The 15,298-nt window shown below is 41.8% G+C and overlaps 1 protein-coding gene across 1 annotated transcript in view; it reads left to right on the forward strand.

Moving 5' to 3' along the window:
- The window catches only part of LOC115075931 (IgGFc-binding protein-like), a 145,246-nt gene that overhangs the window by 98,017 nt on the left and 31,931 nt on the right, over window positions 1–15,298 (forward strand). The window contains exons 23-24 of the mRNA XM_029576899.1: window positions 591–1,158; window positions 12,824–13,419. Coding sequence (XP_029432759.1) covers window positions 591–1,158; window positions 12,824–13,419 — 1,164 coding nt within the window. The remainder of the gene's footprint in view (window positions 1–590; window positions 1,159–12,823; window positions 13,420–15,298) is intronic.

Genomic DNA, 15,298 nt, shown 5'->3' on the forward strand with positions numbered 1-15,298 from the left:
ACCGGCATAGAATATCCTAGCAGTTGTGGAGGATAGAAAGTAATAGAAGGCACATGGATCCAGACGATTAGTACAGTGGATGGTAAAGTGTAAGATGTATCTCGCATAGATAGTGTAATATATTTGGGTAGTGCAATATTGCTTAGGGGATATATACATTGTCTTTAGTTGTACCAATTGTTTAGGTTAAGTGGTGGCTACTGAATATGGGCAATTATTAAACTGTGCCACTTAGGTGGATAAGTGTGAATTTATCTGGCAGGAATATGGCTTTAAAATTAAGGCCATATTCCTGCCGCCCTAGCCACAAATGCACAGTGAATTAATTCAGCACATTCCATACTGTAAAGTCTCTGCTATTCACGTTAGCTGTTTTGGAGAGAGACACTCGGCACTTATAGAAAGTCATTGCTAATGTTATTAGATCTATTGCAGGAAGACTGCGGCCTTTATAAGCTGAGAATTGTATAGTGAATATTACATTTTACTAGGCAGGGATGTTGCACCATCACGTACAGTTTATGCATTGGAATTATTTGATATCATATATAACATACATGCTAAAAAGGTTTTATTCTATACCTTTTTAGGTGAATGGAGTCCTTAAAAATCTGCCCTTCAATTTTGAAGATAAAATAAATGCTTTCATAAGTGGAGTCCATGTTTATATTTCCCTCGCTTGTGATATCACAGTAACATATGACCAGTACAGCTATGCTCGGGTTAAGCTTCCAAACACATATGCTAATGCAGTCTCGGGGCTCTGTGGCAACAACAATCAAAACCAAACTGATGATATGACCACCAAGGATGGCTTCCTAGCAGCTGATGCAGCTCAGTTTGGGGCCAGCTGGAAAGTGGGAGATGTCCCAGGATGTGATGCAGTCTGTCCTCCTGAAAAATGTCCCATCTGCACCGAGGCAGAGAAAGTAGATTACCAGAATGAGACATTGTGTGGCATGATCATTGATGCCAATGGACCATTCAGTCAATGCCATGCCAGCATCAAGCCAGCTCCCTTCTTCAATGATTGTACTTTTGACCTGTGTCAGCTCAAAGGTCGCCAGGCTGCTCTGTGTGATGCCATTACTTCATATGTGGCTCCGTGTCAAGCCAGAGGCATCCAAATCCAGGAGTGGAGAACATTATCATTCTGCCGTAAGTATCTGAATGCCTGGGTATTTCCCCAGACGGTGGCTTGCAGTGGTAGTCATCCTTTGGTGTTAATTCAGGACTTAAGGCTGCTTTTAAGTGTCTCAGTAATAATGCTATGGTTTTATTGGAATAACCCTGCACCAATATTTCACAAAATAGAATGGTGCAATGATCTCATTGCAATAATGTTGACGCTGTGGGGTAGATTTTAAAACATGCGCGTGGTTCCCGTCATGCTCACATGGACGTGCCGATTTTATAAAATGTGCACGGCGATGCGTGCATGTTACAGGATATGATACCTGCATGCACATGTGCGCCTGATTTTAATATCAACACGCTCATGTGCAGACGGGTCACGACTCGTGCTTGCGGGGGTGGAATTTTTTTAAAGTATGCGCGGTGACACGATCGGGCCTTTGGGCAGTTCCCTCACAGTCCGCTCCAGTTAAGAAGCGGACTGTGAGGGAACTTCCCTAACCCCCTAACTACACTTCCTCCCTTTCCCCCTCTCCACCCTGATCCCTAAACCCCACCTAACTACTCTATTTTTTTTTGTATTTTAAAACTTACCTGCTCCTTTGAGCAGAAGTAAGTTGTGCACACCGGACAGCTTCCGGCACTCGCTTCCCCAGGACAGGGCCTAATGGCCGCTGTACTGATCAGCCCCTGCCTGCCCCGCCTCCCAGCCTGCCCCGCCTCCCAGCCTGCCCCTTTGAAAGAGTCCACAAGTATCAGGATATATGCATGCGACCGGGCCGTTTTTAAAATGCGTTTGGCGTGTGCCCGGCCTGGCCATGTGCGTATCCCACAATTTTTGTGCGCACTGGGCTTTGAAAATTTGGGCTTTAATGTGCAATGGTTCTTGCACTGATGACCCTAAAAAAAACATATTGCAATAGTAGTGCATCTGAGCTGCACTGACAAGTCACAGGATAGAATATGGCATGAAATCAGGTTCAGCACATTTTGTTGACGTGAGAGTGTGCACATGTGTTGTCAAAATAATACATAAATTGTTCCAAACAATAAAAGAAAAAATATAGAATAGTAATAACAATAACATAAAATGATAAAGTACAAAAAGATGACTCTCAAGGCCATTTCTCCTGTTTTCCCTGTTCATTCTTTTGTGGGAATTCCTTTATTTTCTGTCAGCTGTGGGACATTTGCCCGTGTTTTACCTTTGTACTTTGCACAGTACAGGGAGATGACAGTGACCCATCCAGTCTGCCCAGTTTTTTCCTGTTTCCAGCTGAAGAACTTTGACTGCATGCAGGACATCACTCCTCACCCAAGCCCGGTTTTGTTGTCTTTCTCTTTGGGTTTTCTACCATTCAGGTAGATGAGCCATTCTTAATCCAGCACCCGGGTCTTCCAACAAAGCTTTACCTTAAATACACTGATTAAAAAGCATGTATAATGAAACAGCTTGGGAAGAAAATTTGCATGTTTTACTAATTTAAAAACAAAACAAAACAACCCTTTTTAAATTTTTTTTATTTAACATGTTTTGTATGCCGTATATTCGGTTTTGCCATCATAACGGTTTACATTAGGAGAATAACATTAGAGTTTTAACAAATACAATTTGAAGATAAAGTTGGGTATCATAGGGTTGTAATAGAGGGTTAGATTATATAGGAAAAAGTTCTTAGATGTCTGTGGTTGGGAGTTTGTTGGTGTTGGTAGTTAATATCTTCTGAAAAAGCTCTGGTAAAAAGCAAGGTTTTTAGTTCTTTTTTGAAAGTTTTGTTGTCAACTTGGGTTCTTAGATTTAGGGGTAAGGAGTTCCATAGAGATGGGCTGGCGATTGATATAGCTCTCTCTCGGGTTGATACTAGGTGCGTGATTTTTGCATGAGGAAATTTGAGGAGGCCTTTATTCATTGAGCGAAGGTTCCTTTTTGGAGCATGTAGTTCAATGTGTTCAGTTAGCCAATGGTTTTGTTGTCCTGTGATTAATTTGTGGAGGATTGATAAAACTTTGTATTCTATTCTGTATTTAATTGGGAGCCAGTGCAAGGATATGAGAGTAGATGTAATGTGTTCTTGTTTCTTGGTTCCTGAAAGAATCTTGGCAGCTGCGTTCTGGAGTATTTGTAGTGGGCATATGGTGGTAAAAGGGAGGCCGAGGAGTAGTGAGTTGCAGTAAGTCCAGGTTTGCAAATAGTAGTAGTAGTTGCAGAACTGTTCTAAAGTCATTTTGAGTGAGGAAAGGTTTGAGACGTCAGAGTGTCAATAATTTGTGATAACCTTCTTTGATTTTATTTGTTTGTCAATTGTAATTCCGAGGTTTCTGGCATGGTCAACAGGAGAGATTATTGTTTCTGGGTTTTCTGTTTTGAGTGATTGTCTGGGTGAATTGTTGATTTTTTTGTCGAGGATGATTAATTCAGTTTTATCAATGTTGATTATGAGTTTTAGGTTGGAGAGACATTGCTTGATTTTTGAGAGATAAGAGGTTATTTTCTTGTAGGTTTCTTCTAGCGTATTTTGGATTGGAACTAATATTTGGATGTCGTCAGCATAAAGGAAATGGGTTAGACCCAGACTATCCAGTGTGTGACAAATAGGTAGGAGATAGATGTTGAAAAGTGTTGCTGAAAGTGTAGGTCCTTGTGGGACACCTGTATTTAGGTTCACTTTATTTGATAGGTTGTTGTTGAATATTACTTGGAAACTTCTTTGGGATAAATATGAGGTGAACCATTTTAGAATAGTGCCTGATAGAGGTGTGAATCGGAACCGGAATCGGTTCGGATTCCGGTTCAGATTCACATGTGGGTTTTTTCCCATCGGGTCCGATCGCATTTTGTTTATCGGCTGCCCAGCCGATAAACAAAAAACCCACCCTGACTCTTTAAAAGTAACCCCTTAGCTTCCCCCACCCTCCCGACCCCCCCAAAAACCTTTTTACAGGTACCTGGTGGTCCAGTGGGGGTCCCAGGAGCGATCTCCAGTGATCTCCCGCTTCGGGCCGTCCTCCGGCTACCAGGCCGCCCTTTGCCCTTACCTTGTGACAGGGTATCCGTGCCATTGGCCGGATCCTGTCACATGGTAGGAGCACTGGATGGCCGGCGCCATCTTGTGCTCCTACCATGTGACAGGGACTGACCAATGGCACCGGTAGCCCCTGTGACATAGTAAGAGCAAGGCTATCGGCGCCATTTTGGTTCCTGGCACCCGACGGCACGAGTGCAGGAGATCGCTCCCGGACCCCCACTGGACCCCCAGGGACTTTTGGCCAGCTTGGGGGGGCCTCCTGACCCCCACAAGACTTGCCAAAAGTCCAGCGGGGGTCCGGGAGTGACCTTTTTTTTTTTTTTTTTTTAATAACTTTTATATACCGGCATTCGTAAAAAAACATCATGTCGGTTTACAGACAACTGAGAAAGGAAATTACAATGATAGATGGAGGAAGGATAGGAAGTTAAAAGGTGACAACTTTACTGTAGAGCCAACGGGCGCCACAGTTATTAAATGAGATTACATGTGGTTAACCAGGTTGGACATAAATTAATTATATACAAGAGGCGACAGAGTGGGGGGTAGCGCGGGGTGGGGGATGAAGCGCATAGGGGAGGCGGGGTGGGGTAGGAACTGTACAAGGGGGCAGGTGGTGGCGATGGGAAGGAGAGGTGGTGACTGAATATCAGGAAGCCATAAAATGGATGGGGTGGTGAGGGAGGGAGGGTGTGTAGGGGGGCGGGGGGACACTGTACTAGGGAGAGGGAAATAATGAGTGTTGAGGAGAAGTCAAATGCTAGGGTTGAGAGGCGTTGGGATAGGCCTGTTTAAATAACCAGGTCTTGATTCCTTTTTTGAATTGATTAAGTGAAGGTTCTAGTCGGAGCTCGGTGGGGAGGGAGTTCCAAAGGGTGGGGCCGGCGATGGAGAAGGCTCTCGCTCTGGTGTTTGTGAGGTGAGCAATTTTGAGTGAAGGGGTGTGGAGGGTGCCCGCAAGGGAGTTTCTGGTAGGACGGTTGGCCTGGTGGAAGTGTGGCATATCTTCGATCCAGGGGGAGTTATTTTTATATAGCGTGTTATGTATGATAGTAAGTGTTTTGTATTGAGAGCGATAGGTGATTGGTAGCCAGTGGAGGTTTTGTAATATGGGAGTAATATGATCAGTCTTTCTTGAGTTTGTAAGGATGCGAGCCATGGCATTTTGTAAGATTTGGAGGGGTTTGATTGTGGAAGCTGGAAGGCCTATTAGCAGTGAGTTGCAATAGTCAAGTTTTGATAGTATAGTGGTTTGCATAACGGTACGGAAGTCATGTGCGTGGAGGAGAGGCTTAAGTTTTTTGAGGGTTTGGAGTTTATAGAAGCCCCCTTTTAGGAGTGATTTGATGTGGGATTTGAAGCTAAGTTGTGTATCTAAGAGAACTCCTAGATCTCTGACAGTGGACGGAGGTGTGAGATTTTGTGAAGTGTTCTGTTGCAGTTGGTGAATGGATAAGCTGGGTTGATTAGTAATAATTAGGATTTCAGTTTTTGAAGTATTGAGTGCAAGGTGTAGGTTGGAAAGGAGGGCGTTGATAGATGTGAGGCATGTCTCCCAGACATGCCTCACATCTATCAACATCTCCTGCTATACTCCTCCCCTCCCCTCCCCTCAAACAGAAAGACATTTACTGACCTGCAAAAATAGTTCAGGTTCCAGGAGTTACAGGAAAATTTGTAAAAATGCAACAAGGCAGAAATGAGAAAATAGCTTTCAGTTCTTTTCAGGCTCTCAAAATCACTTAATGCAAAGTTCTTAGCTCAAGTCCTCTCAATTCCCTGAAGCAATATTTCTCCCACAGGCTTTCTGTTACTTAACCCAGATGAAAGGTTTAGCGTCTTCCTTGGGATTTTTCAGTGCTCACAGACTGGAGGGCTGGACAAGACAAACCTCCCCAATTGCTTTGGGTGATTAGAAGTTCCTGGGTTAACCCTTGTCTTCTTCTTCTTCCATGGATCCGAAACTGTAACCCTAGGCTAAGCGTTAGCTCCTAGCAAAACCTGCACCAACCAGCTCCGAACCCTTCTGGCTTCAAGCCAGTGAGCTCCTGCAACAAACTCTTCCCAGTGGCTCATGGAAGCTCCTGCTATACTCCTCCCCTCCCCTTCAGGGGAAGCGTCCTCTTGCCACTCACCACCGCCATGAACTCTTCCTAAACTGCCCTTGCTGGAAAGTTCCTAACTGTACAGATGAGGAAGCCCAAACCTTGCTAGTAAGGACATGGGCACTCTTCCAGTTCAGTGTAGGAGTTCTGTTTGCTGCTGTTGCATGTTTCAGAGTTGTAAAGATTTCCAAATCCTTTATGTGCCTAAAACCTAGTTTTATGTGCACAAATAGATTTTTGAAAGTTGCCTTGGGAGAAGGTTGTGCATGTAAAAAGATGCCAAAAGCGATTTCCCGCATCCTTTTGTACACACTGAAAGAGACATCTCAGGGGCAGAGTTGGGATAGTTATGTGCTCCTTAGCACATGTACCTGTGTGCACGTATGCTGCACACAGGGTTCCACGTTGAAAAATTCAGCTGCATGTACTTCTACACGCAACCTTTAGCCCTATATCAGCTCTTATAAAATTACCCTCCCTATTGTTGTTGCTCTTTCTTGACTCTGACTTTGCTTCTTTGGATCATCACTAATCAAATGTGCCTAATAGTTTCATCGGTGTCTGAAAAGGCAGAGTCTTAGCAGTGAAATAATATTGTATGAGCACAGCATTGAGACACTAATGTATCCCGGCTACAGTTCTGTATGGCTAGGATCCAAGAGCCTTTACTGCTTTGCCACACAAATGCCATATGTGAAAACACTGCAATAAAAAATATAAATGTTTCCATTCTTGTGAATTAGTCTTGTAAATAATAGGAGTGAAAAAGATCCAGGACAAGAAAATACATAGTGCAAAAAATCCTTTACAAGTTTGGGAAGAGATAGCGTGCCAAGGAGAATAGGGAATGGGAGAAGGGAAGGAACAAAAGGGACTCAATTTTATTTCCAGGCACTACTAAATCTGGCCATTGGGAACTTTATCTATTTATTTATTTATTTATTTAAAATCTTTTCTATACCATCATTAAGTTATTTACCATCATAACGGTTTTCAGGCAAGCACAAATAGGCAAAACAAATGTTAGTACTTAACAGAGGTGCCAATAGATAACCGGTACCATATAATTCCATACAATATCTGTTTGAATCATGTCATATAATGTCCATTGAATACATGGCTCATGGTTAGCTTGAGTTAACAAGAAGGGAAAGAGAAAAGATAGTCTGGTGTACAAAATTACAAGAGAGAGACAATTTCACTCGGGTATAATATTTAAATAGTAAAATGTTAACTTGTCTGTACGATATAAAATGTCCAGCTTTACATAAATAAAACTGTATTTGGCATTTGGACTAACGCATTTAGCTGGAAAGGGAAAAAAGATTTATTTATTTATTTATTTATTTAAAAGTTTTTTTTTATACCGAGGTATAGCTAGCAGCCTTCACTCCGGTTTACAATTATAACAACTTATTACAATTAACAGAGAATGGAGAAATTTAGGAAACATTAAACTAAACGATACAAGCAAAAAATTTCAGATGCTAATAATAGGGTATATCTGTAATCTAACCATGTAATTTATAACTTGAAAAATGTTCTGTGTCATAGTCTTAGTCATTCCATTGCATATCCCAGTACTATTCGCCATAGCTAAGTCTAGTTTGGTTCTATTATAATATAATTTGAATGTTATCAGCTATTGTATTTTTTCTTAATTATGTTGGATTGTAAAGCCTGTTGCTCACTTAATGTTCATTGTAAACCGAGGTGATGTTTGCCAATGAGCCGCGGTATATAAAAGTAAGTAAATAAATAAATAAATAAATCCGATAAAGGTTATACATGGAGTCATGTTATGTTATGAGAGATTAACCAATACCATCTTTGCATGTTTGGCTAAATATCCATGTTTTGAGCTCTTTTTTAAATGTCTTAATGTTGCTTTGTGAGCTCAAGTGCTCTGGTAGTGAGTTCCATAATTTTGGACTGGCGATGGATATGGCTCTGTTCCTTGTGGTGGATAGCTTGGCTAGTGGGAGTGATGGTATTTCTAGCTGTAATTTTCTGGCTGTTCTAGTTGTACGTTGCAATCTGTGAATATGTTTGACATTGTCAAGGGATGTGTTATCTGTTTTGTAAATTGCATTGTGTAGGACTGTAAGTAATTTGAATTCAATTCTTTTATCAACTGGGAGCCAGTGTAGGCTGTTGAGTACGGGTGTGATGTGTTCTGATTTCTTTTTTCTGGTTAGTACTCTTGCTGCTGCATTCTGTAGTAGTTGAAGTGGCTTTAAGGTCATTTTGGGTAGACATATCAAGAGAGAGTTGCAATAGTCAAGGCTGGTGAAGATGAGAGATTGTAAGACTGTTTTGAAATCTTGGTGGTGAAGCATCGGTTTAAGGTGTTTAAGTATTTGGAGTTTGTGGAAACCTTCCTTTGTTTTTGTTGAGATGTGTTTTTTGTAGGTTAATTCACTGTCAATCCAGATTCCGAAGTCTTTTACGTTGTCTTTAAGTTGTATGTGGATGTTATCTATTTGGAGGGATGGGTTGGTTTTGGGTCCAGAGTTTTTTCTTTTGATTATGATGCATTCGGTTTTGCTCATGTTAAGACATCATTTTAGGTGGTTTAGCATATTTTTGATCGAACCAAGGTGAGAGGCAGCTATTAACAGTGCATCTGCGGTGGTGGATGTAATTGGAATGAGGAGTTGTATGTTGTCAGCATACATGTAGTAAGGGATGCCTAGGCTTGATAGGAGTTGGCATAGGGGAAGTAGATAGATGTTAAAGAGTGTGGCTGAAAGAGCGTACCCTTGTGGTACTCCTGTTTCTAGGGGAATTGCTTCTGATGCGTTGTTGTTGATGGAGACTTTGAAATATCTGTCTTAGATAAGAAGTGAACCAGTCAAGAGTTTTTCCTGATAGCCCTATGTTAGCTAGACTGGATATTAGCTTTTTGTGATCAACTGTGTCAAATGCCGCGGAAAGGTCGAGAAGGATGAGTATGTGACCTATTTTGTTATCAAATCCTCTTAGTATGTTGTTGGATAGATTGAGCAGAAGGGTTTCTGTGCTGAGGTTTTTCCTGAAGCCGTGTTGGGTGGGATGTAGTATTCTGTAGTTCTCGAGGTGTTCATTGAGTTGTGTTAGGACTGCTTTCTTGGTCATTTTCGCAAGTAGGGGTAGGTTTGATATTGGACGATAGTTGTTCAGGTCATCTGGGTTCAGGTTCTTTCTTTTCAGAATTGGTCTGTTGCTGTTTTTAACTTTATTGGTAGCTCCCCTTCTTCAAGAGATTTGTTGATGATTGCTGCTACTGTTGGGGCTATGGAATGAGCAATTTCCTTTAGCTCTCGTGTGGGGATGGTGTCTTGGTCATGGCGAGCTGGGTTTATTTTCCTTAGCATTTTTTCTGCTTCCATGGAGGATAATATTGCTTTGAAGTTAAACCATGTTGCTGTATTTGATGTGGATATTCGGTTTTCTTCAATCGAGGAGTTATTGAAGGCATCTGTTATTTTGGTTATTTTGTTCTTGAAGAACATAGCTAAGTCTTGGCTTAAATTTTTTGATTCGGTTGGATTGGAGTAGGTGTTTTCAGAAATGAGGTTGTTTACTATGTTGTAAAGGGATTTGGCATTATTGGAGGAGTTCTTGATCTTTTGACTGTAGTAGTCACGTTTAGTGTTCAGAATCATTTTTTTTATAAGCGGCTAGATTCGTGCGATATCTCTGCAGAGTCATGGGACACTTGTCTTTTTGCCATTCTTTTTCACATTTCCTATGGTTGGATTTCATGTTTTTTAGTTGAGAGGTGAACCATGGGTTCTGTAGTTCTCTGTGATTTTTTAGCTATTTAAATTTCTCAGGGTTTATAGTATTAGCGGTGTCTTCTGTAATTTGGAACCAGGAATTGATAGCATTGTTTATATTTGAGAGGTCCAGATTTGCTAGTTGTTTTCCAAGTTCTTGTTGGAGAAGGTTGGTTTGGAAGGGTGGTCAGTATCTGAAGGATCGTTGTGGTTCGTTTGTTTTTGTCGAGATGTTGAAGTTAGCTTTCGTCTTGCATTGTAAGAGGTAGTGATCGGATCAGGGGACTGGACTGTAAGTTATAGATGTGTCTGAGAAATATTTATTAGTGAAAATCAGGTCCAGTGTATGACCAGCTTTGTGTGTGGGGTTGTTCACTTGTAGAATGCAATTTAGACTTGATAGCATGTCTAGTAGGGTTTGGCAATTTTGCGATCTGGGACTTGTGTCTGAGTGAAGATTGAAGTCGCCAAGGATTATAGTCAGTTTTTTCATGCTGATGTTTGTTATTAGGAATTCCAGTAGTGGGGAGATATCATTATCTAGAAGCTTGGGTGGGCAGTATATTAGGCATATTTGTAGGTTTTGCGATTCAAAGAGAGATAATTCGAATTGTTTTGGGAGATTGTGTGGGATCACATTCACTGAGAAATGTTTTTTTATAATGAGGAGCAGACCTCCTCCTCTACGGTTCTTGCGGGGGATTGAGAATGTGTCATATGACTGCTGCCTATTTGGTTCAGTAGGACTTGATCGGTATTTTTGAACCATGTTTCAGTTATAGTGATGAAATCGGGGTTCTTTTCTTGTAGTATGTCTGATATTAACATGTATTTTTTGGTTAAGGATTGAGTATTTATGAGAAGGAAGGTGAGACATGATAAGTTTTAGATATTTTTCACTAGTGGTATGTTAATAAGGTATCTGTGTCTTATTTGATGAGGCGTGTTTGTTGATGTCGCCATCTTGGGTATGTCTGATGAAATTCGTTGATGTTTCGATGTTGAGCTGGTGTGAGCTAGATGATAATAGGCTGAGTGTTGGGTGATGTTGATAGAGATGTAGGAGCTGTACGAGATTGGTCTGAAATCTTGGCTAGTTTATTATGAAAGATGAAAGCATGGCTTTTGAAGAGATTATGCTGCTTGCTGGAGTGTGCTAGATGAGATCCGGATGGGTGCAAGAGTATGCTTGACAAGATCTGGATGTGTGCTGGAGTATTCTTGATTAGCTCGGGATGAGTGCTGGGGTATGCTTGATGAGATCAGGAGTTTGCTTGAAGAGTGCTGGAATATTCTTGATGAGTGCTGGGGTATGCTTAAATAGATCAGTATGCTTGAAGAGTACTGGAGTTTGCTTGATGAGATCGGGATGCATGTTGGAGTAAGCTGATGAGAGCTGGATGGTGTTTGATGTGATTGCTGAGGGATGAAGTTTGAAGAGATGAGATCCGGCAGCATGCTGGGTTATGCTTAATGATATCAGGATGAATGCTATATGCTGAAGGTGTCCTGCTGTGTGCTGGAATATGCTTAGAATATGCTTAGTTCTTTTAAAAAAGAACTAAAATCTTGGCTACTAAGCCAATCTCTTACTGACAGCTCGGACTTTTGATCTCATAACTATCAGTCTACCGATAGGACAATTTATCCCGCCCTCTAACTACAGATATATCCTATTATCTATGAACCCTGTTTTTTCAGTATACCTTACTTGTAATATATCCTGCTGTTTGTTAGACTAATTTTTATGTCTGTTTCTCAGTCTGATTAATGTAATCTGTCAAATTTAAATGTAACTGGTTTGTTATAATGTAAACCGGAGTGAAGGCAACTCTGCTATACCTCGGTATATAAAAAAACGCTAAATAAATAAATAAATAAATAAATCAGTTAGGGCGCTGAAGCATGCAAGCTGTGGCCGGTATGGGTGCAGGTGGGTGCCTGAGGGGGTTGGGTGATTGCTGATGGAGAAAGGATGGATGTTAGAAGAGGTTGGCTGAAAGTCGCGGATGGTTTTGTGAATGTTGGAGTTTGGGCGTATGAGTAGAGTTGACTGCGAAGGTGAAAGGCTCCGGTCCCGGTTCCTGGGGCTCTCCAAGGAGCGTGTCGCGCTCCTTTGGATGCGCGATGCCCGGCGCAATGCTTTAAAGCTCTCATCGGTACCCTCTGATAGGCTTGTTGCCTCTCGGGGGGCACAGCAGACTCACCGTGTTGGGTCTGCTGCTTGCTTTTTTTCTCTCTCTTGCTCTTCTTCCTCCTTTATTTTCTTTTCCTTTCAGTTCTTCTCCATTCCCGTTTGCCTCCTCTGCTCGGCTCACTGATTTGCGAGTGGGCTCTAGCCCCGATTGGGCCTCGTGAGCCCCGGCAGAGGAGAGGAGGGGAGTGGTGCGGCCGATGTCAGGAGCGGGAGTATCATTCAACGTCATGATGACAGAGAGAGATTATCCAGGAAATTACTTGCTCCTTCAGTTCCTTCTTGTACTTTGATAAAAATAATTCAAAGAAATCCAGAGTAGTAGTTGGATAAGATGATAATTTTAGAAGGCTAATAAGTGGTTCAAGATGCAGGCTTCCAAGAGATAGGTCGGCCCTGACAGCATGAAGCATTCATTAGCCTTACAAAGATAGCAGTAATACCTGACTACTTTTTTGGGTTTCCTTTTGATCAGTTTCATGTTTGATGAGCCAGCACCATATTTTCTAAGTCTTGCACTTTGTAATGAAGATGTTGTAATAGAAATTGTTCATTCATTTTAAATAAAGATGTAAAGTAATCTAATTCTTCATCTTTCTTCAGCTCTCATTTGTCCCAAGAACAGTCACTATGAGCTCTTTGGGCCTGGCTGTGCTACTACCTGTCATGGCCTCTCGGCTCCAGCTGGGTGCAATGCTCCTCCTGCAGAAGGCTGTTTCTGTGATGATGGATATATCCTGAGCGGTAAAGAATGTGTCCTAATAAAAGACTGTGGGTGTGATTACAAAGGAACGTATTATGGGAAAAATGATATCTTCTACCCGGACGGCCTTTGTGAACAGCAGTGCAAGTGTGGAGATGATGGAATCATTGAGTGCCAGATATTCTCTTGTAGTATCAACGAAGAATGCAAAGTCGTAGAGGGCGTGCAGGGATGCCACCCTGTGGGTGTTGGAAAGTGTGTAGCAGCTGGAAATTCCCACTACATCTCATTCGATGGGACCCTTTTTGACTTCCAGGGCCTTTGCCGTTATGTTCTTGTGGAAGCCAAATGCAAAGACCAAGATCAGGAGCATTTCTCAGTAGAGGTGGAGAATGAGCCTGTTATGGCTAGTAATGTTGCAGTCATCAGGAGTCTTATCATATCCGTTCATAATTACACAATTATCATTGAACGAGGAATGCAAGGGAGAGTCCAGGTATGTACTACATATTTCAAAAGTGATCTGTAGGACTGAATTAATAGAATAAAAAGTTATATTGCTGTTGGCGTCATAATAGTTTGTTTTTCTTCACTGGCTTTCTCATGCATCAATTTCAAACAGAAACAATGGGCTAAATGCTCTAATTGTAATGGCAGTTAAATATTAAAACAAGTTAACTAAGGAGCTGGTAGAATCTCCGTCACTGGAAAATTTTAATAGCGACTTAGGAAAACATCTATCTGGAAGTCTTAAGTACGGTAGGGGGTGAATGAAGATGACTGCTTGAGATCTCTTTCTGGCACTTCTTTCTCTTTATTTTGTATACAATTCGAGTGCAATATGAACTCATCTAGGAGAATATATCACTACCTTATTGCAAGTAGCCTCCCTCTCGGTGGTTGGGCCTTACCTGGGGACAATTCTTTAATTCTCCCCCTCTGTCATAGTCCAGGGGCCCCAGGGGTTGGGTTCTTACCAATAGGGGGGAGGAATACTCTCCTGGGCCCAAGGTCTTAAACCCTCTATCCTGGGGTTGTCTCTGTCCTTTTCCCATGGGATGCTCGAGCTGGGTGTCCAAATAAAACCTTACTGTAGCAATTGTTTAAAAACAAGTAATGGCACTTTACACTTCAATTCTCAGCACATGTAGGGGGTCATTTTCTAAGCATTTTCCCCATAGACACAAAATAGGAGAAAACCTTTAGTAAATGACCCCCATAGCTTGTTGTCATAGTTGTTCAGATTTCTTTATTTGTGCAACTGTCTCTCAGAAAATGGGCCACGAAAACACTCATTCTCCAGGGTCTGGAAATGCAAAGGTCACAGGTAGACTTATTTTGGGCAGAACAAAACCCCTTCCAATAATACTGATGGACAAAAACACAGGGTCGCAGTCTCTGGACAGATTCACAAATAGGCCTCTTCTCCACGGTGTACAGACTTCAAACGGGGCCTCCGAGCATATCAAAAAGTTCTTACGCACTGTCCAGATGGCACTTCGGATCTTTCAGACGAGATGTCCAGGTAGCAGGGAACAAAGTTAGCTCTTCTGATTTTCCCCCCACTTCAGGGCAGGGAGGATAGCAGCAAAATCTCCTCCCCAAAACATTTTATTTATTTATAAAACTTTATTGATCGCCTTCCAATTTTACCATAAAAATGTTCAAAGCGATGTACATACATAAGGCAAAATCTTCACCAAAAAGGCAGAAAGTGGAACTCCCCTGCAGCGTCACCCCTGATCCATCCTCTGGGTGTGAGGTAGAGAGCAGCTGCATCTCCTGCAGTCCTGGTCTTCCTGAAATCCTCTGACCTAGGCAACTAGACCAGGGTTATCACAGAAATATTTCCAAAAAACAAGCCCAAGAATCCCTTAAGTAACCCCAGGGCACTACATACTGGAATGGCTGTGTACCAGCAAGATAAGTTTGCCCCATTCCTATTCAGTGTAGGATTGGAAGCCATTCAATTGCCAATAGGTTTTCCCAAGTCTTTTTATCTTTGAAAGAAGCAGCATCTTTTGCTACTGTTGACCAAGGCCACTTCTTTGCACTTAAGCAGCACAGGTAAACAGGTGTCTGACATGATCTCTCATCCATTGCTCAGGCCTGGGTCCATGTAAAGTAAAAAGGGTTTTGTAGCCAAAGTATTAGTGCTACAAACAGGATTAGATCCTGTTTGAGAGATCATGGGACTTCCCAGCCGGCAGACACAGTCACTTAGCTGCACTAGATTCACACAATAGAAAAATGCTCTAACTCAGTAGTTCCCACATGTCCTTGGGGACTCCCAACTGAGCAGGTTTTCAAGATATCCACAATGAAGATGCATGGATATAAGTTTGCATACCATGGAAGTAATATCTGGAAATATA

Source organism: Rhinatrema bivittatum, chromosome 14 (assembly GCF_901001135.1).
Source record: "Rhinatrema bivittatum chromosome 14, aRhiBiv1.1, whole genome shotgun sequence".
NCBI lineage: Eukaryota > Metazoa > Chordata > Amphibia > Gymnophiona > Rhinatrematidae > Rhinatrema > Rhinatrema bivittatum.